This window comes from Ambystoma mexicanum, chromosome 14 (genome assembly GCF_040938575.1).
Source record: "Ambystoma mexicanum isolate Mex_15411 chromosome 14, UKY_AmexF1_1, whole genome shotgun sequence".
NCBI lineage: Eukaryota > Metazoa > Chordata > Amphibia > Caudata > Ambystomatidae > Ambystoma > Ambystoma mexicanum.
In genome coordinates this window covers 600,935,454-600,962,984 of record NC_090940.1, presented here as the reverse complement: position 1 = coordinate 600,962,984, position 27,531 = coordinate 600,935,454, and the positions used below count along the sequence as shown (strand labels likewise).

Sequence of the window (27,531 nt, the reverse complement as noted above, 5' to 3'; positions counted from 1 at the left end):
GCTCGCAAAAACAGAGTGACGGCACCGGTAGCAATATACCCCCGGTACCTACAAGAAATGAAAAGACCAAAAGTGCTCAAAGAATAAAGGCAAGAGTAAGTAAGCACGGCACGGCCCAAAGCAAGCCGATACCGCGTATAGTGCAGTAGAATTTGGGCTGAGGAATACAGAAGGGAATCACTCAGTAGGCGAAAATAGGAAGCCGGAACGGATGAATTTCACGAGAGAATCTCCACACGAACCGAGCGCTGGTAAACAGATACAACGCGTCGGTTTGTGGGAGGAGTCAGCCTATAAAGGGTCGGCGGCCATCTTGGGTGAGGACTGGAGAGTGATCGATCGGCGGCCATCTTGGGTGAGGACTGGAGCGTGATCAAAGCTTCCAGCGCTTCCACAGCCTCCAATTCCTGACAGTAGAGTCCTTTTTCCAAAGGTTGGCATCTTTCCAGCATACTTCCATCTTTTGTTGGATAGAGTCAACTGAAGCATTTTTAGTCAATACCTTCTGTGGCTTCTGTCAATTAGATGTAAAGTAACTTCCTTGATGTCACGTTTGTTGCAGCGTTCGCAGAGGAGGCAACTTAGAATCAGGTGGTATTTGCTTTTGTTTAGTCAAGTAGCTACTCAAATAATCAAAGAGTATAAACCTTCAGTTCAGCTCCCGTTCTTATTAATGTGGAAAATATCCAGCTAGTCTCACACGCAAAGGTTTCAGGTGCAGGGCTTGAAAAGAGTTCAGTCTCTCACCCACGCTCCCCGGACCACCCAGAGAACACGGAAAACACAACTGTACATACTCCGCGACGATCTGCATCTGGAGTGGAGTATGTCAAGACTAGGCCCGCTTCCAAAGTTGCAGCAGCAGCAAAGAAAGACTGAATAATGGGTGCCGACGGAAAACACACTCGCAAACGCTCCGCTGGACTATTCCTCAACCATTATGTCAGCCACACCGTAATACATGGCCAGAGGAAGTGGGGTAAACAGAGGTTGAGATGATGCTTGGGGTGAGGAGACAGCGTTTGAGAAGGTGAAAATAGTGGTTGACTAAAGAGAGATGGTTGTTGAGGAAGAGAAGACCATGGCTGCGGAGGAGGAGGAGGAGGAGGAGACATTTGTTGTGGAGGGAGTGGATATGGTTACCAATATTTTTTTTTTAAACTTTAATTTTGCATTTTGTACAACATGCATATAAACAAGCCCAAACAGTGGGCTGCAAACTTGTCGCTGTTGCCCCCCTGTGCGCCCGCCCACCCAACCCCCCACATCCCCCGACGTGTGCACTTTGCTCCGACAGTCCCATTATGCAGCGAGCTTCTATTGCGTTTTGGTCTTCTAGGGTGCAGTTTGTGGCGACTGAGCAGGTGACTCAGTGGGAACAGCGTTGGAGAGGAGGTATGAAATATACGGGCCCCAAATGTCCGGAGGCCTCACGTGGAGGGGCAGTGTCTTTATGAATTCCATTTCTGTTTCTTGGCAATACAGAATGTCTTTCCTCCAGCTCGCTAGTGTGGGGGGTGGACCTCGACCCCACGCCATGGCTGTTCTTCTACGCGCCAGTACCAATAGCACTCTTGCTAGTTTTCTAACTGGCGATGATAAGGATCTCGTCAACCCTAGGAGTGCCACCATTGGGACGTGCGCCACCCGCTCGCCGATTATTGCTTCAGTTTCACCAAGTACATCTGACCAGAATTTGGCCACCGTCGGGCAGCTCCACGCCAGGTGCAGAAAGTCAGCGTCAGGTGTCCCACATCTGTCGCATGATGCGTTTGACTCAGGGCAATGTCTGTTTCTCTTTTTGGGGGTGTAATATGTTTGGTGCAAAAAGTTGAAGTGAATTTGTTTAAAGCGTGAGTTAAGTGCCACTTTTTGGGTCTGTTGTATGTAATCCCAGTCTTCGTCTGAGATGGGTGTTTGTAGCAAAGTTTCCCACCTTGCTTTTGTTTTGGGGTTTGATGGTAGTGTATCCGTGAGCAGGGTTTTGTAAATAGATGAGACCAATTTGCCCTCCCCTTGTGCCTGAATTACTCCGTGCAGTAGCTGCCAAGTGGGTGGTTGTTGTGGGAACGATGGAATGAGGTCTTGTAGGGTATAACGAACTCTAAAGTATATAAAAATATCTAGGGTATCTCCTTCGCTTGCTGGGGTGTTATGAAGTTTTCTTGTATGAAAAGGTCGCCTAGTGTGCTTATTTTGCATTTGTCTGCCCAGTTTAGGAACACTTTCTCAGCAGTAAGTGGTACCCCGGGGATGAATTTGACGGGGAGTAGGGGCGAGTATCTGAACTTTTACTTTTGGGCCATTTTCCGCCATATTGTGTAAGTAGATTGCACTATGTTCAGTGTCGTGTGTGGCACGGCTGTTTACAGATGATCACGGCCCTCAGCAAGTTGGGTGAGGCAAATACCCGTTCGACCTGTACGTGTGGTCTTACAAACTGGGGCTCATACCAGTGACTAAGGAACTGGGCTTGGGCTGCCCAGTAGTACCGTTCCAAATCGGGTAGTGCTAGGCCGCCCTTGGTGACAGGGAGAACGAGGGACGCGTATGCCACCCTTGCGGGTTTGCCCACCCAAATGAGTTCTTGAACCAGACTTCTCAGATTTCCCAGGAAGCGCCATGCCAGCAAGATAGGGATGTTGGAAAATCGATACAGGAGTTTGGGGAGAATTACCATTTTTACCAATGAGGCTCTTCCCCAGAGGGTGAGCGGGAGAGTTTTCCACCTGTTCACCTTTTCCCTTAGTGTTCTCAGTGTGCTTTCGTAGTTGTCTTTGAATATGTCGTGGTGGTTCAGGGACATCAGGATTCCTAGGTATCGGACGTGAGCTTTTTCCCAATGAAAGTTGAAATCATCTTTAAATGTTCTGGTCTTGGTATTTAAGGGAAATACGATTGATTTAGATTGATTAATTTTCAACCCTGATACCAACCCAAACTTTATTATTTCATGCATGATCGGGTTGAGGTTTTCGCTGGGGTTTTGCATGTACAGGACTATGTCGTCGGCGTAGAGGAATATTATCAAACGGTGAGGTCCTATTTTGAGCCCTCTCTGAATTTGGCATTCTCTGAGGCCCACCGCTAGGGGCTCCATCACGAGGGCAATCATGGTGGATAATGGGCATCCCTGCCTGGTGCCACGTTGGAGATTTATATATGCCGAGCGGATCGACCCGAGGGCGATTGCTGATTGGGGTTGATTATAGAGAAGCGAGACCAGCTTAATATACTGTTTCCCAAGTCCAAGCTTCTGCAGCACGGCAAACAAGAAGGGCCACTCGACGGAATCGAACGCCTTTTCGGCATCCAACAGCACCACCACTGCCTGCTGATCGGGGTCGAGTGCTGCCAGAACCCCAAACATTCTACGTATACCAAATGTTGTGTTTCAGCCAGGTAAGAATCCCGCCTGATCTGCAAGTACCAAGGCGGGCATTAGCGGGAGTAGTCCGTTTGCGAGAATTTTGCCAGGATTTTATTATTGAGATTGATTAGTGATATTGGGCGATAGGATTTACATTCTTCGGGAGGTTTGTCTTTTTTGTGTAGGAGAATTACGTTGGCTTCCCTTAGTGTTTGTGGGAGAATGCCAGATTCAATCGCTTTTTCGAAGATGTTAAGGAGAAGGGGGGCTATGAGTGGGGTGAAGCATTTATAGAACTCGCCGGTTAACCCGTCGTGTCCTGGGGCTTTGGATGGCAGTAGACTTTTTATTGCTTCTTGGATCTCAACTAGTGTAATGGGTTCGTTCAGTGGCTCGCTGAGTTCCCTCTCCATCCAGTACAGTTCTGCGTCGTTGAGATAGTTCCGAATCGCCTCAATGTCTGTTGGGTGCCTGGTACTCTATAGTTCTTGGTAGAATGCTCTGAACACTTCGACTATGTCTTTTTCTTTGTGCAGCATATTTCCCTGCGGTGATCGTATACTATCCACCCTTGTTGGTCTCCTGTCTGCAGCTATGAGACGTGCAAGGAGGGCTCCAGGTTTCTGGCCTTCGCCATATTGTCTAATTCTGTGATTTTGCCCTAGAAATTTTAACTCACGTTCCGCAAGGTTTCTGAAGTTGAGAAGTTCTTCTATCAACATTGCCTGGATGTGGTTTGAGTTATTAATGGCTTGCTGCTTTTCCAGGTGAGTTTCGCTGGTGCCTAGATCTCGTCTGATAAGTTTCAGAATTCCGTTTTCATTAGCCTGACAGACGCCCCTTACATAGCATTTGAGTGATTCCCACAATACCACAGCGGAGTTGACGGTGCCCTGGTTAGTTTCAAGAAAGGTGCCGATTTTCTCCCGTAGTTCTGTGGCAAATACTTGATCCGCAAGAGATCTGGGTTTAAAGCGCCATTGGGGGGGCCGTGGTCTGGTAGCCGGTAAGCAGCATTTGAGTATTACCGTGGCGTGGTCCGAGAATGTTTTGGGGAGTATTTGGCAGCTGCCCCATTGCCAGTTGCTGTGTGCGGAGACTAGCAAATAGTCGATGCAAGAGTTTGTATTATGGACGCTTGAGTGATGTGTAGTCTCCGATTTCCCAGTTCTGGTTCCTCCATATATCAGATAGGTCGAATGCTTTGCAGATCTCCTGCACTTGTAGGCTGGCCTTGGATGGGTTCGCTGTTGTTGGCTGTGACTTGTCTTTCTGTGGGTCGAGATGTGTATTCAGGTCGCCTCCCCAGATTATGGTTGCGTTGCGCACTTGCGCTAGGCGGGACAGCACCCAGTCAAAGTTGTTTGCGCCGTCTGTGTTCGCCCAATGATGTTTTATATGGATCCCGCTTGAGGGAGTAGCGGTAGACTTCTCCTCTGTGATATCCCGGCACTTTGGCCGACTGAGTCGCATGGGAACTACATCAGACGGGAGGGCGCGTGAAGGGTGGCAGGGTGGCAGCGGGGCCCGGGGCGAGGTCTGTGGCTGGGCGGTGGAGCACGGTGCGCACTTTGAACAACAACATTAGAACAACTTTCTTTACACGTACAACCCCCAACTTGTCCGTTTGGAACCCCCCTCAACTAGAACACAAAACGTGCTGTGCATGGGGCGCAGGTGGCCTTCCAAGACTTAAGCCCCAACCTCCCGATTGCGAAGATTGACCTGGTGGCTTGTTTCCTTCTTGCTTTGGATCAGTGGCGCGGGTGTTCATAAGGCGGGATTCTCCCCGCCCTGTCTCTGCTTGCAGATCCGGCCTTTTGGTTTGCGGGTTTACATCCCTGCCTGTCTAGGAACAGTGTGGCTTCCTCAGGGGAGTTGAAGAAGTGGGTATTTCCCTCAAGTTGAATGCGTAGTCTCGCAGGGAAGAGCATCGAATACCTGATTTGGTTGTCGCACAGCGTGTGTTTAACATGGGTGAACGACCGCCTTTGGGCTTGGACTGACGGAGAAAAGTCCGGATAAAACTGAATGTCATCCCCATCAAAGTGGAGTTTGCTCTTTTCTCTTGCCATTCTTAAAATCGCGTCCCTGTCCTTATAGCTTAAGAGCTTGGTGATGATCAGGCCGGGGGTGTCCCCGGGACGGGTCTCGTTGCAGGGATCCTGTGGGCTCTTTCCACCATGAAAAATTGCAACAGAACAGCGGGCCAAATAGCTTGGTGCATAGTTTCTCGATGTGCTCCTCCATTTTGTTTGGTAGTTGTTGCTCCCTGACTCCGACTATCCTTATAATTTTTCGTCTGGAGCGACCCTCCAAGTCCTCATTTTTGGCCAGTACAGTTTTCATTTGGCCCTCAAGCATGGAGACTCGGGTGGCGAGTGCTGATGCGCCATCGTCCAGATCCGATACCCTTTATTCGACGGAGTCTAACCTTTCGCTGTGTATATCGAGGCGGTGTTGCAGCAAGTCCACCTTGGACGAGAGCGAGTCTATCTTGCAGTCCAAGCCGCCTATCCCTGCTTTTAGTTCCATTAAGATTTCCCTAACGTCTGGTAGTTGCAGGTGTTATTCCTCTGATGGATTAGTTGGGGATTCTGGGCGGTTATCCGGTCTGGGCCTTTTGGGTGCTGGGCCCGCGTCAAAGTTGAGTTTTCTCTGGGACTTGTCTGACTTCCCCATCTTGGCCTTGGCGGATATGTGGGTGCCGTTCGGCTGTTTGTCCTGTGCTGGCAGGGTCGGAGCGCCCAGTTTTTGCGTTTTATGCCTTGTACGTGAGGCGGGACGGATTAACTGTGCCCGGTTGCGCGTGTGTCCGGTGGGGCGCCGGTAACACGTGCACGGGTGATGGGTCACAGCGCGATCGTGCCGGGACACTCCCACATGGAGGACTGGTGGGGTTTAGTAGCTATCCGTCTGGTGTTAAACAGGCAGATTTTTGTTGCTGTGTGCCGCACTGGGAGGGGCCGGGACCGGGCAGCGTGGAGTGTCGATATGGTCCGTCTCTTAGCTGAAGCGGCAGGAGTGCCCCGGGGAACGCAGACCTCTGCGGGGCTTCCCCTTTCCTGCCAGCCCTGCTTGGCGTTGTTGGCTTATTGTTTTGTTTGTTTTGCGTGCCTCTTCGTGCTTTCGTGCGCCTCCCGCCTCTCACCTGCTAGTGTCCACTCCGACACCATCTTTCTGCTGAGTGTGGGCCTTGTAGCTGCTCCACAGGGTCGGGGAGGCGCCACCACCGTCTCGGGTGTCTCCTCCGCACGTTCGGGAAGGCGGGCTGGGTGCGGCTTGGCTCGGGCGGGGGCCGGGGAGCCGCTCAGCACCGCGAGGCTCTGCGGGGCGTGGAGGGTTGCATGCAGCGGGCCAACTCCCGTAGTGCTGCCCACCGGTGCCACCTCCCCGCTGCTGCTGTACCCGGCATGTCCCACAGGTGACTCTGCGACTCCTCCTACCAGTCCTCGGAGGGTTGATGCCAAGTGGGCCGGTGTCCCGGGGGCCCACACAGTTCGCAATTGTGCGGCCTGTACCACGCTGCAGATATCTCGCGGAAGGCGAGGCAGATTTGCTCCGGATTTTCGGCAGGGATGAACTGCCGCGCTGGAATAGTGTAATTCTTGCGTATTCAGTGATTTCGCCTCAGGATTGTCGCAATTAAACAGGATTCATGTGGGAGGTAGCCGAGAGCTTACAGGGGAGCCGCCATCTTGGTTGGCCCTCTATCGCCCTCTCATGGTTACCAATATAAAAGCATTTGAGGTAGACACAGAGTCACTCGAGGAGTACCTGCAGAAGGTGGGCAGAGCAACTTGACCTTGGAGTTGCAGGGAGGAGGAGGAGGTGCTAAAGGAGCAGCAGGGGGAGGTAGCCACAGAAGTGGAGGGGGATGAAGGGCAAAGCGAGGGGGAGAAGCTGGTGCTGCAGGAAATCAAACAGTATCAGGCAGGGAAGCCAGAGATGTGCCCTAGCAGAAGGGGAAACTGTGGCTACTACAGCATTGTCTGCCCATGCTGTTGGTGAAAGTCAGACTCAGGTTGTCTTTAAGAGACTGAAGTTAGGCCAGAAGATAACCACCCCCCCCCCAACTGGTCCTGGTGAAGTGATAGAGGCTGCAAGGGTGACCAGGATATGAAAAGGTGCTTGTATCTTTGGAAGAGCAGTGGTTCATGATGTAGCTGGTGTGTAGAGAAGCTAAATGAATGGAGGATTTGGGGGCCGCACCCAGAGAGTCAAACCAAGTTGACTTCTCTATGGACACCAAGTTGGGAAAGGGTCTTAAAACCTTCATCTTCCCTACTTAATTTTTTCCTGAGATTGCTGTTTAGCATCTCCTGCTGCCAATAATGGTTTTGTGTGTTCTTTTTATTTTCTCTTTCTTCTTGGTTGAGGTCTGACTCGGTCTCCTCAGCTACAGTGCCAGGATACCCCCGGGTGATAGTGCGCTCTAGAAGTACCCGTTAACATAACATGAGACACTAGACTGGACTGCTATGCCTCATCACAATGCCACCAAAATAAACTATCATGTTGATGGCAAATACAATGGAATCAATTTGTGGGCTTTAATTCTTGGGGGTAGGCAAGCAGGGTTTGTTCCGGGGCATGCAGAGGACAATGTGGAATTCCCTGTACAAGGGCCAGATGGACTCCCTCCCTTGCAAAGTCGAATAAGCCTTTATTAACCCTTGATCCTGGAAAAAGACTGCTAGATTGTGGCATGTTAGCATAGGCCAGCCATCTTAATCACATCCACAATTACCTGTCCTATTGCATAAGTCTAATTGACAGCTTTAGGCAAAGTAATACTTTGTGTTGTTGTCTTGCAGGGAGTGTTTATATGAAGATATGGTCTGCAATACCCCAGTCGTCTCTTGCAAGTGAGTAAACCTGAGAAGAGGATTCTGCCTGGTTTATTGGTTTCCTTAAGCAGGGAGAATTTTGTTTTCATTGGATCAAGACACATTGAGTACCACAGGTACAATTTGGGTGATATAAATGATCTTCTGTAGGTTTGAATTGCTTGGTGGAGCAAGAGAGATTTAAAACACAAACCTAGCTGGCTAGCAACAGAGTGTTGTAGACAGGAGACACCCAGGGTGCAAGGGTATGGTAAGGAAAGCTGGGAAGGGTGTCCCAGAGAGGGGTGTGTAGGGCTGAGTGGAGCAATCAGCAATTGATGAGATGTTCTTTGAAGTGTGGGGTCTTCAGGTCCACCCTAAAGGACACAGGTTCGAATACCAGCAGAGGCGGCTAGAATCCTTCATCTTCCTGAGGTTGAAGGATTAAAAAACATATTGTGCAATGATTTCAATAATTAGTACCTCGGGCAGTGACATGGAACTTCCTGATTCTATATCAAGTTTGGAGGCTACTGTTATGCTTCTCTTCCTTTATTAGAGAAATCTCCGCAGCAAGATTTAAGGCAAGCAAAACACGTTCAGATATTCCTTAAACTTCATTGATTGCTGAAATCTTTAAATAACCATCATGAACAAATGGTGAACTCTGATGAGAAAACAAACTAAACTAACTTAACTTCCCAACAATCTGCCAGTCCATGAGCTGCAGTCACTGCAACATGTGACCCCAATACCCAATCGTAACAGGGTCAGACTTTTAAGAGCTTGGAGCCCTCTTCTTGCCTTCTCTTTGTTTTGCTGCTCTGAGCGAGATAAGTAGTCACTATTTTGTGTTTGGTCATTGCTGTTTTACGGTTTACCTGCATGTACGTGTTCTAAAGGAAGTGAGCGTTCAGTTCATCAGCTGCCCGATGTAATCCACGCAACCTCAGTGAGCTCTTTCTGCAGGCGTCATCCCCTCGCAAGCAAGGCTCTGCCTCAGGCAAGCCCGTCATGTGAGGAGGATGTAGATGGCACGCCCCGCAAACCCTGCCTCACGCTCCATGAGAACCCTCGGTTTATGCCAGTCAACAGAGTCCCTTAGCGAACATAAACCATAAAAAGGCACCTCTAACACGTCTCTGCATTATTGACATGTTCATCCTGAACACCTTAGAAAGCATAGTTCAGCAGAGGTCCACAATCTAGCAGTCCTTTTCCAGGATTAAGGGTTCAAATAGGCCTATTCGACTTTGCAGGGGAGTGAGTCCATCTGGCCCTTCTCTTAAGATGGACCCCAAACAAAAAGTGTCTCATACAAAGTGTACAGGAAATTCCACACTGTCCTCAGCATGCCCATGCATCAAACCCTGCTTGCCTACCCACCCAGAATTAAAGCAAACAAACTGATTCCATTGTATGTGCCATCAACATGATAGGTTTATTTCTGTGGCATTGTAAGGCACAGCAGTACAGTCTAGTGTGTCACCCCAGCACCTGTGGGCATGGTGGACACTGACGGCAAGCTCAGCAGGATCCCCGCCTCACAGCGGACCGTGCCGGGGGCAAACCAAGCGGGCCCGACACCAGAATGCCCCGTGCAGGGCTGGCATGTGTCAGGTGAGAGCAGATAGGAGCACATGTGCCAGGAGCATTCTGAGCCCGCGTTGAAGGCCCGGAGGTGAGCGGCGAGTGCTGGAGGGGTCAGGGGGTGGGGGGGGGGGGCAGGCAGGTTCCTTGGTCCTTCCCTCAACTACCCCGATTCCCTCATGCGTTACACAGTGACATGCTTCCGCTTCTCCATTTGAATGACGAGAGCTGGATGCAATCCAGCATGAGCAGAGAAAGTGGAGCGGTCCGGACCGATTAGACATGCATAAAGACATTTTTTAAAAAAGAAAGAAAAAAAAAACAGCGGAAAGTATTCAAGAGTGAGCTCAAGAATAAAAAAAATAACCATAATAAAATAAACAAGGCTCATCATTGGTATAAGCACCGCGCAGGGATTCTCATGACGCAGAGGGAGCCTCGTCCGGACCAGGAGTGGTCGGAGGATGAGGAAGCCTGCCCAGAGCAGGATCTGGCTTTGGCAGCCAGGTTCAAAAGAGTCTTGGGCTCTTCAGTGGAGAACACTATCAAAAAGGTGATAGTAGACATATTGGTGCCTATCCAACTGCATCTAGATGATATCCAAGTGCACCTGAGAGTCACCCCCAGTGCTAGTGGGCCAGTGGCACGCTTGACAGAAAGAGTAGACTGACAGGCGGATGTACTACGGCTCGTAAGAGGAAAGGCTCCTCACTGACCCCCCAAGCCAACCAGAACCATACGAATTATCACTTTGACATTTTCGGAAGGCTCAAGAAGGCATTTCTGGAAAGGAAAGGAGATCCTTCCGGCTATAGACCCGCTTGCCAGGAGGTGGTTAAAACAGACAAGTGATGAAGAGGTGGCAGAGGATGAGAGTCCACAGATAGTAACCCCAGAAGCCCCAAAGGAGGCCAACCACGGCGAGAAACAGTGAGCTTGCACATCGTTGCAGGAGGTGATGAAGGAAGGATCCAAGCAGGTATTCATCGTAGAGGATCTAATCCACCCCAGATCCTCTGACTGATCTCACCCTCATGGGCAGGCGAGCACATTAAAATCAGTCTCCGGAAGGCTCTTGATAAAGAAGTGAGAGCCAGGCTCAAGGCGGAGTGCCCTAAGGCTGGAGATCGAGGACAGAGTAGTGCTGATGCCTGAACTAGATGCCAGAATGATTATCTTTTTAGGTCAAAACATCCAGGATCCCAAAAAAGGGATAGATAGGGCCTGGAAGTCATGCCAGAATAAGTTACTGGACGTGGCCCACCCTCTGGCAAAAATATTAGACATGTATAAAGAAGTGATTGAGACAGGTGAAGCATAGACCCGCTTACCTTGGCAGGGTGGGCGCAAAGGGTTGTATGCCTGTTAGGCAACGCTGATTGTGCCATTTCCACTGAACGGCGCAAAGGTATTTTCCTCAAGATCGACCCAAAGCTAGGGCAGCTGTCCACATCAGAGTCAGGACTCTCTGCACAAAACCTTTTGTTCAGTGACTCGTTTGTCAAAGAGATGGCAAAATTAGCTAACACATTTACAGCACTAGACAAGGCCCAAGCCTCAATGAGAAGGGTCTTCTCATCTGAGGTTTTTGCCTCTACCGAAAGAGGCAGGCACCACAACTCCGGTCATTTCGCATTGGACAGAGAGTCCCAGCAAGGGCACACGACAAGCAACTATTAGCAGGAGCGGAGGACAGACAAATTCTTCCCCTCGAGGAGCAGAGCCAGAGGGCGCAGCTGGAGTCGGACAACTACACAGCCAGCGCAGACAACCAGTGGGTCTGAGTTGCGCAGCACCGGCCCCTCACGTGCCTATAGGAGGCAGGACAGTGCGATTTGCGCAAGCTTGGAATGCCTTGTCAGGCGATGTGTGGATCAGGGATACAGTGAGAGGGTTTCGCATAGATTTCTTCACAGAGCCCACAGAATTGTGACGGCCACCCCCCATGGTCATGTCAACAGCAGACAGGGTGGCGTTAGACGCGGAAGTATGCAAGCTGATACAGAAAGGTAAGATTCAGTTGTCCAAAGAGAACAAGCAGGTTTCTTCATCTCCCTCTTCTTAGTAAGGAGGAAGGAAAAGGTCAGACCGGTTAGAAACTTAAAGGGCCTGACCGAATGTATCCTCTATCAGCACTTCAAGATGGAGGGCATTCACATGCTCAGCTCACGGACATCCTCCTTCCCAGCGATTGACTGGTCTGCCTGCATCTTAAGGATGTGTATCTAGCGGTCCTGATTTGCCCATAGCATATGCGATTTTTGTGATTATGGTGGGGAGGGCTCGACTGGGATTTCCCGAGATTGCCCTTCAGGATGTAGTCAGCGACTTAGGCATTCACCAAGTTGATGCGGCTGGTAGTGTCCTTCCCCCGGGAGAAAGGAGCCAGGCTGACAATCTAACTCGACAATATAATAATGATGTCCCGGAGTGCGGCTCTGGTCAGGCAAAAATTGCAGATGGCCATAGAACTTCTACACAGCTTGGGGTTCTTCATACATTGGGAGAAGTCAAAGCAGACACCCTCTCGAAAGCTAGATTTTCTCAGGTTCATTGTAGATAGAGGAATTCCTACTGCGGCTCCCCATGGCCAAGATACATTCGACATGCAGAGAGATACTCGTGTTGCTTCGGCAGAGTACAATATCTTTACAGGAGCTGGTCAGAGTAATAGGCCTGCTCTCCTCTTCCATTCAAGCCATATTTCACGGACCATATCGGGAGCTTAAGAGGCTCACCGGCCAGCACTTGAGAAGCAGTCTCTTTTATAGGCAGCAACCAGTTTTGTCATCCAAGGCGAGAATGAACCTGCACTGGCAGCTTTCTCATATGGAAGCCTGGAATGGGCAGGTGAGCTAAGGGTAAGCTCTGGATGTCATTATAGAACCGGATGCCAGTCAGAGTGGCTGGGGAGGTGCAGCCCAATATCCACAGTGGGGAAATGGTTGTCCCAAGAGCTAGAGCTCCACATTAACTGCCTGGAGTTCCTACTGGAATGTTTCGCAGTTTGCTTTTTCACCAAAGAGAGTGAGCTGCTGTATACTTCTAAAAATTGACAATATAGCTGCAGTCAGATATATCACTCATCTGGGGGGGCACTAGATCGAAACTGCTGGCAGAGATGGCCAAAGACTTTTGGCACTTCTGCCTGACACACCAGATTTCAGTGACAGCGGAATACCTGCCAGGTATGGCGAATGAGATCACAGATGGGAACTTGAGGTACCTGTCAGAGTTCAGCGACTGGAAGCTAGACAGGCAGGTCTTTCTGCACTTTCAACACAAGTGGGGACCTCTGGACAGGGACCACTTTGCATCTCTGCTGAATGCTCAGCTGCTGGTATTCTTAAGCTGGAGGCCGGACATGGCAGCAAAAGACGTGGATGCGTTTCTGCAGCCGTGGGAGCAGGCGTGTCTTGCAACTTTCCCCTGTTCACTATGACCACGAGGACCCTGGCGAAAGGCCCATCAGGAGCAGGCAGAACTGGTTCTGATAACCCCTATCTGGCCCTCTCAAGCCTGGTACCCAGCTCTTCTGAAACTTTAATCAGATTTTCCAACCCTATTGGGACGGAAAGGAGAGCTGCGTCCTCTCATCCTGAGTGGGACACTGGTTCTGGCAGCCTGGAGGATTTCAGGTCGAGATTGAGAATCCCAAGCATTTCGAACAAGGCAGTCAGCCTCATCAAAGACAGCTGGACTCCAGTCACCTCAAAGAGGTACGCAAACTCATGGGCATCCAAGACATGCTGGTCCGTGCGTGCATGGCACAGGGTTCCCATCCAGTTCCGACCTCTTTGGTAGAGGTGCTGAACTTCCTAGCGGAGCTGACGGAGCGTGGTCTGGCATACAGGACAGTTAACGCTTACCGCTCAGTGATTTCTGCCAGACATGGCCTAGTGGAGCGTCTTCCGGTAGGGGAACCGCCTCTTGTATGCTGCATGCTGGAAGAGGTCCATCTGTTAGCGCCATCGCTGGCCCGATACGACGGGCTGTGGCACGTGAAAGGCATTCTAAACCCGTTCGTTTCTTGGCCGGACAACGAAGAGCTGTTGTGCATGGCCCTCTCAGGCAAACTCACGACCTTTGCTATGCCGGATATCTTGCAGGCGGATGTCCAACACGAGAGCTCTGGATTTGTCTGGGCGGGTGTACTCACCAGAAGGTAGTAGTAATTCACGTTTCCAGGCAAACTAAGTTTAACACTAGAGTGATTGTATACCCGGCGTTCAGAGACCAGCCTAAACTGTGTGGTGAAGTGCTAGAAAGCATATGAAGAGATGACGGCCCACCTCCAAAACGGATAGAAGGGGACAGTTGTTGACTGCCTTTGCGCAAACCCCATAGAGCAGTCACAGCACAGACCCTTGCTCGGTGGGTGCATTGGATGCTCGCGAAAGTGGGATTTGATACATCTCAGTTTGGAGCTCACTTGGTCAGAGGCGCCATGGCCTGTAAGGCTTTTCAACTAGGAGTGAGACTGGAAGATATCATGAGAATGGCAGACTAGGCATGCGAGTCAGTCTTTAAAGAGTTTTATCTCAAACCTGTTGAGTAGCCTGCATTGTTAGTGGTAATTTAGCTTTAGACAAGCATAATGCTCGCCTCCGATCTTGACATAGAATGAAGATTTTCCAGAATAACTTTTAGAAAAGTCTTGATTTTATTAAAGACATAGAGGTGACATTATTCCCACCTGCTTGAAAAATTGGGAGTCAATTTAATGCATTAAGGTTTGGTCTGCATTGATTGGGATGCTGTGAGAGAAGCTATGGTTTAACCAGGGTTTGCCAACAATGTTCTGTTTTGTTATGCTGAATTATTCCCCACCCTGATGTTGTTCTTATAGCGCTTTTACGATTAAAGGTATTTCCTCACTAAAGCTGATGCTTCTTTGACAGGGATGACAGATAAGCCCAGCTGAGGAGAGCGGAGGCTAATGGCGACGTAGGAGATCGAGGAGGCATTTCGTTCAGATTTGAGCACGAAGTGGCATGAGTCTCGAAACGTCGAATAGGAGGCTAGAAGAGGGCTCCATGCTCCTAAAGAACTAACTTTGTTACAATTGGTTATTGGGGTCACCTGTTACAGTGTCCACAGCTGATGGTCTGGCAGAGGCTGTTGGGAAATTAAGTTTAGTTTGTTTTTTCTCATCAGATTTCAACGTTTGTTCACAATGGTTATTTAAAGATTTCAGCAATCAAGCAAGTTTAAGGAATATCTGGACGTTTTTTGCTTGCCTTAAATCTTGCTGCTGGGCTTTCTCTGATAAAGGAACAGAAACACAATGCTTGCCTCTGTGTCTTTAATAGAATAAAGACTTTTCTCAAAGTTATTCTGGAAAATCTTCCTTGTCCATACTCTGAGGTGTTATGATTCCTTAGACCTCATTAAACTCCCCTCGGGGCTCGTAACACCTCCAACAGTCCTCCCTTGGGCTCTGTTAAGTGATATTATTTAAGCAATATATACTAAAGTGGGGGGCATTATAGACCTATAACGGCTTTTGGACCCAAATGAGAGGCTCAAGCAAATTGGGGGCCTAAACACAGACCCTGAGCAGTTGCCAGCTGGTAAAAACCCCACTGTGGTGAATATAGCTATTAGCACCCTGGGCATATGGACTGAGGTGCTAATGACATTTTCATTAGGGAATTTGGTTTTGCGTGTATGGTATGAACCAAATTGTCTTACAAAAATTGCAAACAGAGATGGCTGCCATGCGCTTACAGAAGGTGGTCATTTGCATGTCTATGGAGGTGTTAACCAAGACCGTGGGCCAGCAAGCGACCAGGAGACTAGAAGTCAAGGTACATGGCTGACGGTGTCAAAGGCACCATGAGGTAGGTGGAGATGAGAGGAAGGGCTGCGGGATCGGGGCCCATAAGGGTAGTGTGGGGACCAAGTGCAAAAGGAAGCTGCTGGGGAGAGGTTCCTGTAGCCTGTATGGGCCTGTGGCTTTTCCATGTAGTAAAGCCTGCTTTCCTAGCCACCTGATTGTCTGGTACATCCCCCTTGGTGCCAATAAAAAAACAATGCATCAGAATTGAACATACGTTGGTTACTGGCATCACATTTTCTGGGCATATAACATTACGATTAATTCTACAGTTTGCAAATGTTTGTGTCTTTGTAGCTTTTAGTCTTTAATCAACATTATGCAGCCTTGTTCTTTTTATTTAAGTCTATACTTCTAGGAATGGCCAAAGTGCTAACATCTGTACAGAAAGAAAATGTGCAACTTCAACACAGCTATTCAAATTAAGTATGCATTGATAATGTCTTCATACAATAACTTCTAAGGTGTCAATTGTACTGATCTTTCACTACATTTCAGACTTTATAAAAAAAAATGGAACTTTAAATAACATTACTCATACATATCAAACATTGTTTTTATGGTTCAGGGTCTGATATATGATATGATATATTTTATTTTAATGCGCTCCTACACAAGCCTTTCAGAGCGCAACAAGGCAAGGGAGGGGAAACGGGAGAACACAACAACGATCTTACTAGGCCCAGTGACATTGAGAACGCGCAAGTGCATGGGAAGGGTAAAGGGAGGAAAGTGCATGGAAGCAGGAGAGTGGAGAATGCAGAGCAAAAAAGAACAGATAAATAATAATAAATTAAAATTAATAGATAATGGAGGCAATAAGGAGTGCTAGTGCAGCGAGCAAGTGGCAAGTGCTGTGTTTATGGCAGCAGACTGGGTAAGTCTGATAAGTGAAGAAAAAGAAGAAAATGGGGTGGGTGGGGGGACTGTATAGGTACAGATACAGTGCCCAGTGCAAGTGGTGGCCAGGAGGCAGTGCAGGCGGGTGGCACGGTGAGCAGGTACCTGGGCCCAGGGGACAGAGGGTGGCCAGGTGCACGTTGCCAAGAGAGCAGATCAGCAGGGGAGAGGGGGAGCGAAGGCAGAAGAAAAGAGGATGGTCTTTAGGTGCTTCCGGAACCAGACATGGTTCTCCTCAAGTTTTAGAGTGACAGGGAGGCTGTCCAGAGGGAGGCCCCAGCCAAAGACAGAGATCTACCACCAGCTCGTTTCTTTGAAAAACGACCCTGAGGGAGTTAGAGGTAGAGGAGCGAAGAGCTTGAGAGGGGAGGTATTTGTGGAGGGATAGCTGAAGGCATTTTGGACCCAGGCCCCAGAAAGCCTTGTGGACAATGCAGAGGGTTTTCAATTTAATCCTTGCATCCACTGGGAGCCAATGGAGAGATTTCAGAGCTGGAGAGATACAATCCCAGGGCTTGAGGCCAAGGACAAGTCCCGCAGTCCTGTTCTGAATTATTTCCAGAGGGCGGAGAGTAGAGGCAGATAGATTTAGAAAGAGGCTGTTACAATAGTCCAACCTAGAGACAACCAGAGCTTGGGAGACAGTGAGCTTCTGGGGGATGGAGAGGAAAGGCAGAGTACCTCTGAGGAGGTGCAGTAGGAGGTTTGACTTTTTAGAGACCTCAGAGATGTGGGCTGAGAAGGAAAGTGTGAAGTCAAAGATGACCCCAAGGTTCCTAGCCTCGCAGGTTGGGGTAGGAGGAGAGCCAAGGGAGGCCAGCCAGAGAGTATGGGGAAAGGATGGTGAAGGTGTGCCAATGAGGAGGATCTCCGTCTTGCTGGCATTCAGACAAAAATCATTGGTGGCACACCAATCTTGAATGGCAGTTAGGCAATCAGAGATGAGAGAGGGTGAGGAGGTGGCCGAGGGCAGCCTGAAAATGAGTTGAGTGTCATCAGCGTAGCACTGGAAATTTGAGCAGAAAATGGCAATGCAGTGGCCGAGAGTTGCCAGGTATTGGCTGAAGAGCCAGGGTGAGAGGTTAGACCCCAGGGGAACACCACAGGCAGAGAGGAAGATAGATGATAAGAAGGACCCCATTTGGACCTGGGAGGGTCGATCATAGGGGAAAGAGGTGAGCCAGGCCAGAGCCTGATCAGTGATTCCCAGGTTATCACAGAGACGGTTGAGCAGGGTGGTATGGTTGACCATGTCGAAGGCAGAAGAGAGATCGAGTAGGATGAGGGCAGAGGGAATGTTAAGAGTCAAGGTTGGAGAGCAGATCTTCACAGATGTTCAGGAGAGCAGTTTCCGTGCAGTTTCTGTCTGAACCCCACAAACAAAAGACTGACCACCCCATGCAAGTCAGTGCCCCCCCAATCTCACTCTGAGGGTGTCCCCAACCCATCGCCCACTGTGTGGCCCCATTGCCACACTCCCGCTCCCCTCTCCCCCCACTTTCGTGAACTGGATCCCGAAGCCTTCCAGCTTTTCTTTGCGGCGTTCTATACGTAAGCACTCAGGTTTTTTTATTGCCATTACTCATTGCAATGCTAATGACCTTGCACAATTACATACAGGGAAAAAGCACTAAACCCCTGCTGTGGACAGAGTCCCCTGAGGATCAGTCTTGAATTGGGCTCCTACCTGACTTTGAGTACCTCCAACTCCTCCGTGAGTTCCTCCAGCTCTCGCTTCTTGATTTCATTCTGCTTCACTTCTACCTGGTACTTCTGCATCGCGTTTCTTCTCTTGGCATTGTTGTCCTTCACAAACTGTTCAAATTTGTGGACTTTATCGCTGTTCTGACAAGAAGAAATTACACGTTCTTATCAGGGCTATCAACAAGAAAAGGCGCACACACCCACATCATCTGCATAAATGACTGGATTCTCCCAAAATCCTTTGGGGGTCATTTTCTTTAAAGGGTAAATTGCACCACAAAGTGCAAAATTAAGCTAGCAGAATCAACATTACACCTCCGTTTAGCATGTCGTGATACAAATTGTGTAAATCTCACGTGCCACATACACATGGCAGCAAGAATTTACAATGGATTCTTATGGAATGCATCTGCTTTTAGCTTGTGTGAAAATTGCATGCAGATATGTATGAAGGAGGTGTGGGGGTGGCAGGAATTCTGTTCCATTTTGTAAATATATGTAATTGTTTTAGATGCTTTGAGGCAAGATGAAGAGCAGGGCTGTCAATGGGCTCTAAAGGAGCTCTCACTGCAGAGAGGAGATTGGGGCTGATCGGCCAAGCATAGTTTAATTGTGCACTAGCCTTTTCCCTAGTGCAAAGGAGAGTACAAAAGTGTGATGCATTTGTAGAGGGTACCTGTAGTGCAGGTCCTGTGACAGTGCTGGGCATATTGTTGCCCCATGTAGGGATTTGGAGAACTGACACAACTTCTACCTCAAGGTTCATATGCTCTTAGGCTGATAACCCCCTACTGGTAATAGGGGATGGTTCAAGAAATTATAGGGAACTCCTTAGTAAAACAGTGTTATTGATGGAGTAACTTAAAGTGGAGTTCTGGTGCATTTTAGGGTGATCAAATAGTTCAACATAACATTTCTTAAATCTATTCTTCTGACTCTGTCCCCGCAGTGACACACTATTCTAATAACGCAAGTTCAACCTGATGTCCAACAAAGTCCATCTTAGTCTTTACAATTCTTTTAGCCTCCAGGCTAACCCTAAACTGTAACAAAAAAGTTCCCAGAGTCTCCAGGTTTTGCTAGCAAAAATCTTCATAAACCTATCCTTTTAAAATCCACCACTATTATATAAACCAAATGGTCTCCTAGTCAGTCCTCTACTGTGATTACTCACAGTTCTGTCTCCTGCAGTATCTCTGAGCAGCACAGATTCACCGGGCCTCTACACAGCATTGGATTCTGTAAGGCTTATCATTGCTCTCTCGAGGACCTTTGAATGTCTCAGGCTTCTCTCCGGTCTCTCCAGGACCTTTGAATCTCTCATGCTTCTCTCGGGTCTCTTTATAACCTTGGATTCTCTCAGGATGCTCTCAGGTCTCTCCACAACCTTGGATTCTCTCAGGCTCCTCTAAGGTCGCTCCACAACCTTGGAATCTCTAAGGCTTCTCCCAAATCCCTACATGTCCTTGGATTCTCTCAAGGTTCTCTCAGGTCTCTCCATACCATTGAATTCTCTCAGGCTTCTCCCTGTGCAGCACTCTTGACAGTAATTGGTATCTCCCGACCCATTCAGGGTCCTTTTCAGACAGACGATATTCTGCTCAAGCGTAATCCAGAAAGTAGCTCGCCTATAGGCCTTCCTTCTGGTGTCAAGATTTCTGAGTGGGACCTCTCCCTAGCTCCTTTCTACAATACTGCTCCAGCTCTTTTCATTGTATATCTGGCATACTCTTGCCATATCATAGTCTCTGTTCCACAGCAGGCCCACCAATCTTTTCTTAGTATTGGCTTATGGTCCCCTGAGCAAGTGGTTGGTCTCCTAAACCAGGCCGGCATTGCTTTCGGTGTTGGCCAGTTTGTTTTATATGCCCCGATTGGTGAGAATTCTCAAAATATTTAATATGGACGATAGGCTTATGATTTCCTTCCATTGGCCATTGCCTGGTTCTCAATTGATATTCAAATTGAGTAACTTTTGGCGCAGAGCCTTTAAACGGAGAATTGTATCACAACACCATTTTGAGTTTGCAAATGTGGGCAAGCGCGCTGCATGGTAATCCGCAGCGCATAGTGAAATCGAAGCAAACAGGACATGCAGTTGCAGGCGACCTGCCACTTGAAAATAAGAGATGCAGGTATTGAAAGATGGGCAGAGCAGCAGCATTGTTTCCATTGTTAGTGCAGCCTGAAAATAACCTCAGATTGTTTATTATCTCATGAGCTATAAATAGCTGTGTGCTGGGACTCTGTGCTCCACTCTGCTTATTTGAAAGACACAGCAGAGTAGAGGGCCCCCTGAAAAGCTCAGAAAAGCTGTTTTCTATAGTTCCCACCGGTTTAAAAACACAAAGCTGTTTTTCATAAAACTGGCCACAGCTGTCTAGTGACGTGTATTATCAGACAAACCACATATAAGACACAAACATAAAATGGCGTTAACAAGAGTAGAAGACTGTACATGCAACAGTTATCTGATTTATAGAAGTTACTCTCCTTAGATGGCAGCTCTGGTGACCTCCCAGTCTTTTGCCTTTTCATCATTCTTCTGGCAGCAAATGAAGTTCAAATTCTAGCATATTTTAAATGTTTTGTGCCATCTATTGACCTCTCGGGCTTGGGCAAGGAGAGAGAGAGAAAGAGTGTGAACTTTAATGAAAGGATAGTTGCGAACTGAATGGAAATAATGAACTTCACCAAGTGAAACAAGTGCTACCAAAGCCAAGAAAGCACAATGAGTTGAATGCAATATATGAGAGATCTAATACTGACCACAGCCAAGCAATTGCAAGGAACTATAGATTGTAAGGAAACACGCATTGGCAAGAGCCAAGGAAAAATAAGGCAATGCAACAAGCACAAGGTGTTTTAACCAGCCATAATACATTGTCAGAAGAGTGTGACACGTTTGACTGAGGCAAATCTGACTGCTGACGAGAAGCAGTGGACTGGAGTCCAAGGAGAGCCATCAAGGAAGGGTAACGTTGCATGACCTGTAATGGGTGGACTGTGTTGCCTGACAACTGCGCCTAGACCGGGTAACCCTGAATGGAAAAACACTAAAAACACCTTTCAAGAAGCGTGTGTTGTGCAAAGACCTTGTTGTGATATTCAAGTCTAGTGTTGTTTTAAAAGCTGGAGGATTTGAACTCTAGGGGGAGGGAACCCCTGTATTTGATAAACTACTTTGAACTTGGGAGCTAGAACAGGCTCTGAACTTTACTTTGAACACTATTCATTTTTGATGCTGACATACCTACACATTGTATGGAGTTAGTTGTGAGGGCAAGTATAGGTTTTGGACACAGACTGTGTTTTATTTTGGACGTCTTGACATAAACTATCCTGTTTTCTTTAGGTAGGGAAATTCCACCTTAGCATAGGGCAAGTTAGGCATTCATCCACCCGACCTTTTTAACTTAAAATAAAACTTTGCTGAGAGACTTGAACCTGTTGTCTGTATCTGACTCATGGTGCCTTCACCCTCCCCTCCCGCACTGGGCTCCTTTTAACCATGAGTCTGAAGGCCAGAGCAGGACACTGGCGATTCTGCAGGTGTGTTGTACTATGCTTGCATCTGACCAAACTGAAATCTCCTAATCAGGCGCATCTGGCCAAACTGAAATCTCCTAATCAGGCACAGGTGCACGTCTCAATACATATTAATAATAATGTTATTGTGATATAGTCCAAAAATTGGACTTACACAAACATAGAAATACAATATAGCATAATAATAATAATACATAATCATATACAACATAAGCAAGAACAAAGGCAAAACAGAACTCATAAATACATGTTCATTCATAACTCATATACATATATCATCCAGAGAGTATAAACATGGAAAAACAAAGAACTCATATTCAATATACCAGATACACAGTATCAAAGAGAAAGGCAATGCCCTATATAGTGGACTTCTCTGAGTCCCAACGTTCATAATACAGGGGCCAACAGCATATTTAGACAATTGCAGATACAAACACAGTCAAACTGGACTAATATCCAAGTACTAACAAATGAGGTCACAGAATTCCATAAATCCTCGAAGAGACTCATGACAGAGGCTTAGGCTCATGGGTTCTGTGATCCGGGAGAAACGTCTTAAGGTGGGACCATACTCTAACCAATGCAAGTCTGGTCGAGATGGTATCTGAATTTAAGCAATAATCCCACAAAGGATTCCCCAATAATCGCCTCATACTTATGTACCAATTTGCCAAGCATCCACATGTACACCGGCCCTATGTTGGGGCATTGGGTAAGGACATGTGTAGATGATTCCATGAGATCTGCTCTCCCACAGATAAGACATGTCCTCTGTTCCAATGTAACCCCCAATCGTGGGCCTGTGACAGCAAGTATCTGGAGTTGGTTGGTACGCAGCCTTACCCCCCGTCCTCTGGGTTACTTTCGATTTTGAAGGAGAACAGCTTCTGGAGTCAGGTTCCTCTGAATCCTTCTCATTTGTCCTGCACCGCCAGCGCCTTTTCTTCATTGGTATCTGTTTCCTTGCGTCTCTCTTCTCCTTGTGGTTTCTCGTCTCTTCATGGTGTACCGGTGCTCGGACGCGTAACCGGACACTCTGTGGTTCCACAGTGTTGGCGGTATTAGTGAATTTCTGTGGAACCGCGATCCAGCACAGATCCTCTTCTGTAGTCTCGCCACCACCTGTTCATGGGATCTGGCCCTGCTGGTTTATCAGGCTTCTGGTTCAGCATAGTTCTGACATCTTGTCTGACAATCTTGAGCAAGTTTGAATCTCGCAGGTTTCCTGATTTCCGCTTCCTGCTGGTGTCGCACAGCTTGGGGCTTCCTCTAGTTTACGTCTGTGTTCTTCACCCCTCGTCCTCTGGTTCATTGAGTGGACGTTAATCAACGTCCTCGTCCCAGTGGATTGGGGATTCTAATTTAAAAGGGACATATCCTTTTCCTATAAGATCATGGCATCTCTGAAGAGTTTCTTTGTCACAGTTTTGATGTTTAGCAGTTTCTGCTATTTGGGAGCATGCCATGTAGGCCATAGTGCGCTCTGCTTTAGGAAGTTCCTCACAGGAATGTGAGTCCTTGTTCAGTAAGGAGGAGTCTCTGCTGGCAATGTCCCACTTGTCTCAATCTCTAGGGAGGGTGTTGCGTAGCCTCACAGGGGTAGAAGGGACAAATTCCTTTGATTCATCACAAGAGGCACTGTGGGGTCGACATGACTATAGTGAGCTACATCTTTATCACTTCTCATTGCTGTGACTGTAGAGTCCCTATTTATTTGTTCGCATATAATTGAGGTGACATATTATTGAGTGATTTTACCCAGTCAAGGCACATGCAGTGGGTATCCACATTTTCCCCATGAGATACACTTTGTTACCCAATCAAACGTTCAAAATGTACATTGCCTAAATAAACATAGCCCATCAATGCATACAAACAAATGCACATACATTTCTTATTACAAGATAGATGGGTGGGTTGGATGTGCACAAGCAGGATGTACTTTTTGGGTAACCCTGATCCTGTATGGGAAGTGCCCTTCTTTTGTACTCCCATACATGTACTCACATCCTGCTGTTTTGTGGCCAAGGCAGACTTCCGTAATTCGGCCATTTCCATGCGCTCTCTGAACTCCTGACGCTTGGCAAGGAACTGCACGCTGACATCATCAAACTCCACCTCCTTCTTCAACACCAGGGTCTTCTGCAGGGTGTTTTTACTGGTGTCAAGTATTGTACTGGCAGGCTTGGAATGAAAGATCACATAATCAGCTTCATGAACAATACAGACCACAAACACACACACACAAATTGCACCAAACCGCAGTTGGGCAACCACAATAAGTCTTTGCACAATGAGCTGCAAGTAAATTGACACATTGCTCCCCATTTAAATGACCACACTGGGATGTGTGACCGTAAATACACTGGACTGCAAGCCAAATAACACACTAGAATACATGAACACTCAGGCTGTAAGGCAATGAACCCACTGGGCTACAAGTCAATGAACACACTGAGGTGCGAATCAAGAAATACATTGGGGTGCATTTTAGTAAACAATGAACACCCATGGTCACAAATTAAAAACTGCACCAGGCCACAGGTCCACTGGCACACAGTGCCAGAATGATAAAATATCTGTTCCTGCTCACCTTGCTTGACCAATCAAGAAATACAATCAAATTGGTACTGTTTAAAGCAAACATTAATTTTGACACAAGGGAATAAACATGTTTCCTTACATCTTGTAGGAGGTTTAGGGCTACTGCGATATCTGATTCGACTACATCAGGGGTCTGCAACCTTTAGCTCTCCAGATGTTTTGTACTACAAATCCTATCAGTCCTAACCAGCATAGTGAATGGTGAGGGAATTGTGGTAGTTGTAGTTCAAATATTGTGGAGAGCCACAGGTTGCAGGCCCCTGGAGTAGAGTGACTCTGGGGAATGGGACTGAACCCTTTAATGTGGCATATAGAAGAAACAAAACAAAGCCCACTCCTTAGCAATCCACAGCCACCTGCACCACTTTATTTCACGTTTGAAAAGAAAATATTCTGGGCCACTGAATTAGCAGGGTATGGGGGGTGGGGCAGGTGAGAAGGAAGAGGCTTAGCCTGCGGAAAAAAAGGAGGGCCTGTAACAACCATATGAATGATTTTGTGCCAGTCTGAAGGCCGCAGCCATAGAAGTGTACAAGATAGAAAAGCAATAGCCCCAAGGAGAGCTGCTAAAATGTTGCCTGGCCTGTGACAGATATCATATGGTAACGGATGTCGTGTTATGTTATGCTGTTAGGGTTTATACTGTGCTTCGCTGCCATTTCTGTGGTCTCAAGGCGCTATGGCTGATCTGAAAGAGTTTGGGTGGGTCATGTAGTTGACAGAGAGGGGAGAATGCAAGGTAGTGTTTTGCTATTTCGGTGATGTATGCTGACGGGAAGCCACCTAAGCTCTGCTTGCAGGTCAGTTTCTTGGTGTTCTGTGTCTGAAGCATAGAGGCTGAGGCACTCATGTCCGAGGCTGGGCCTTGTGTGCCTGTGGGGCTAGAATGCATTGGTTTGAGGTGTGGTATGTAAGTTGGTTGTAGAGGTGTACTGTAATGACGTTTGATGTCTGTTCGGCAGGTCTTTAATAGCCAAGTGTAGGTGGCTTAGCTGGTATGCATATTGTGTCTTGGAACATAGACTTTGAGCATGTTAGCATGGGATGCAAAACAGGTGTAGCAGAAGGCGATAGGAATGAGGCAATGAAATACTTAATGACCAAATGACGACATGCATTTGTGAAATGACCTTAAGTAAGACTCAACAAAGTCAACCTCCACAAGGTCTCCTTTCTGTTTTTTACAATTGAATTGGTCATGTAGTTGAACCTTTCTTAAGAGGGGCCTTCCTCACCCATTGTCCCATTTCCCTCACACTCTCCCCCCTTCTTCATACTTCTCTCTCCTTGACAAAACAGTTTTTCTTTTTAACACTATCCCTTACTGTTTGCATACTATCCCTTTCCTTTGAACAATCCCCATTGTTGTTTGTCTAGCCCTTATCCTTCAGCAGTATCCCTTACTGTTTGTGCACAATACCTTCCCTTTCAACACTAACCCTTACTGTTTTCTTAACCTAAACTCTTAAAACGTATCCATTTGCTTTTGTTGTCACCATTTCGCCTTAAAACATTGTGTCGGTCGGCCTTTGGGTGTGTCGAGCACCCGCAGTCATCCATTAGGTAGACACATAAATAGATGTTCAGTTTCTAAACGGATCCCACTTAAAATCAGTGGGGTAAAATTACAGTAGAGGAGATGAGCTAGTTACAGCGTCCTATTGGCTTGAGAATGACAAGTTACAGAAATAGACTTTATAATACTTTATAGTAGTTGGAGATTTAAGAGAGTATGTTGTGCTGTAATAAACAGTTGGCGGACTAGATAGAACGGATGATACTTAAATCCCATCAATGTCTAAGATCCTAGTTTACTGTCCAAGCCCAGGTATCTGGCTATCTCCCACCAATACCATTCCCAGCACTCTAAACACCCAACGTGATGCCCTTTCTGTCCTACTTACCATTACAAGGCTAGCATGGCTGGATCGAATGTGTGACCTTGCAGACTATGTCCAAAGCCGGCTAGCCCGCTCAATTAGGATGTGAAAAGGATAGCTGTAGAAGTGTCTGTGGATACGGAACGCAAGCACGAATAAGCTTGGAAGAAGTGTACACCTTAGAAGGGGTTGTTGGTCTCCTCTTTTATTCCACCCAAGCCATCTCCCAAAAGCGCCATTGCAGGAGCCTACAGAACATAGGAGCCTATTAGGGGTCTCTCGTAACCAGTGAAGTGCCTCTAGTGGAGGAAGCAAGAAAAGAGCTGCACTGTAGGCTCCTAACAGAAGAGACTGGGAGCGTTGACTGTCCCCTTAGAGGGCATTGGTCGTGGGTCAATGGAACTCTTCATTTGAACGGGCCCTTTGCATAGGTTCCTTCCGAATGAAAAGTCTAACAAGACACATGCGCCAATGCTTCATCACCTTGGTGGCACCAGGTTAAAGAGGTTAGAGGAAATTACCAATAAACTTTTGTGGGTGCGCTGATTAACTTTAAAAACAAATACATGACGGGTCTGATCAACAAAGGCAGAGACTGTTCAGCTGAGCCTTCGATCTGAAAGCTGAAGCAGTGGAAAATGTCTTCCACATTTGGTTACCCAAAGGTTTATGTGTCTTTCCACCTTTCTCTATGGTCCTGTGGGCATTCTTCCATGTCAGGCAGGAATGCAAGCCCCTATTCCTTTATAAACTTTATTTTCTATTTTCTTCTCAAGAACATAGGTTACAGGCATGCTTAAGAAACCAGGGCAGTATCCTAAGCATTCTTCTTATAGTCAGAGTTCATTTCTTTCTTTCTTATGTAAGTTCTTGAGTATAACAATTAAACCATTACTCCCCTCCCCTTTTCTTTTCCATTATTCCCTTTTTAAACAGATTTATTTTCCCTTCGGAGATGCCGTATTCCAAACCTAGTAAGTGCAGCATAACAGTTCTTACAACATAGTCCTTTTTACTCCTGTTTCTCAAACATGAATTGTCCTGTATCTCCAGGGTTTTCCACTTTGTTTCCTTTTGCCCCCCTAGGTCTTCCCTCCCCCCATGGCCATCCCTACTGGGTTCTTAAGTCCGTTGCTGCCTCCTTCTGGGGGTCTCTCTCTCCCCTCTCCCCTCTCTCCCCTCCCCCCTGTTCTGGGTTGTTAGATGATCGATATATTTCGGAGGGTCTGTGGTTTACAGAAATGGGCTTCCCTGTCTCCGACA

The 27,531-nt window shown here is 47.5% G+C and overlaps 1 protein-coding gene across 1 annotated transcript in view; it reads right to left on the bottom strand.

Annotated features, from left to right (window-relative positions):
* CCDC197 (coiled-coil domain containing 197) overlaps positions 1-27,531 on the bottom strand; it is a 255,640-nt gene that overhangs the window by 134,108 nt on the left and 94,001 nt on the right. The window contains exons 3-4 of the mRNA XM_069637979.1: positions 23,792-23,968; positions 18,216-18,373 (exon numbers count right to left, since the gene is read on the bottom strand). Coding sequence (XP_069494080.1) covers positions 18,216-18,373; positions 23,792-23,968 — 335 coding nt within the window. The remainder of the gene's footprint in view (positions 1-18,215; positions 18,374-23,791; positions 23,969-27,531) is intronic.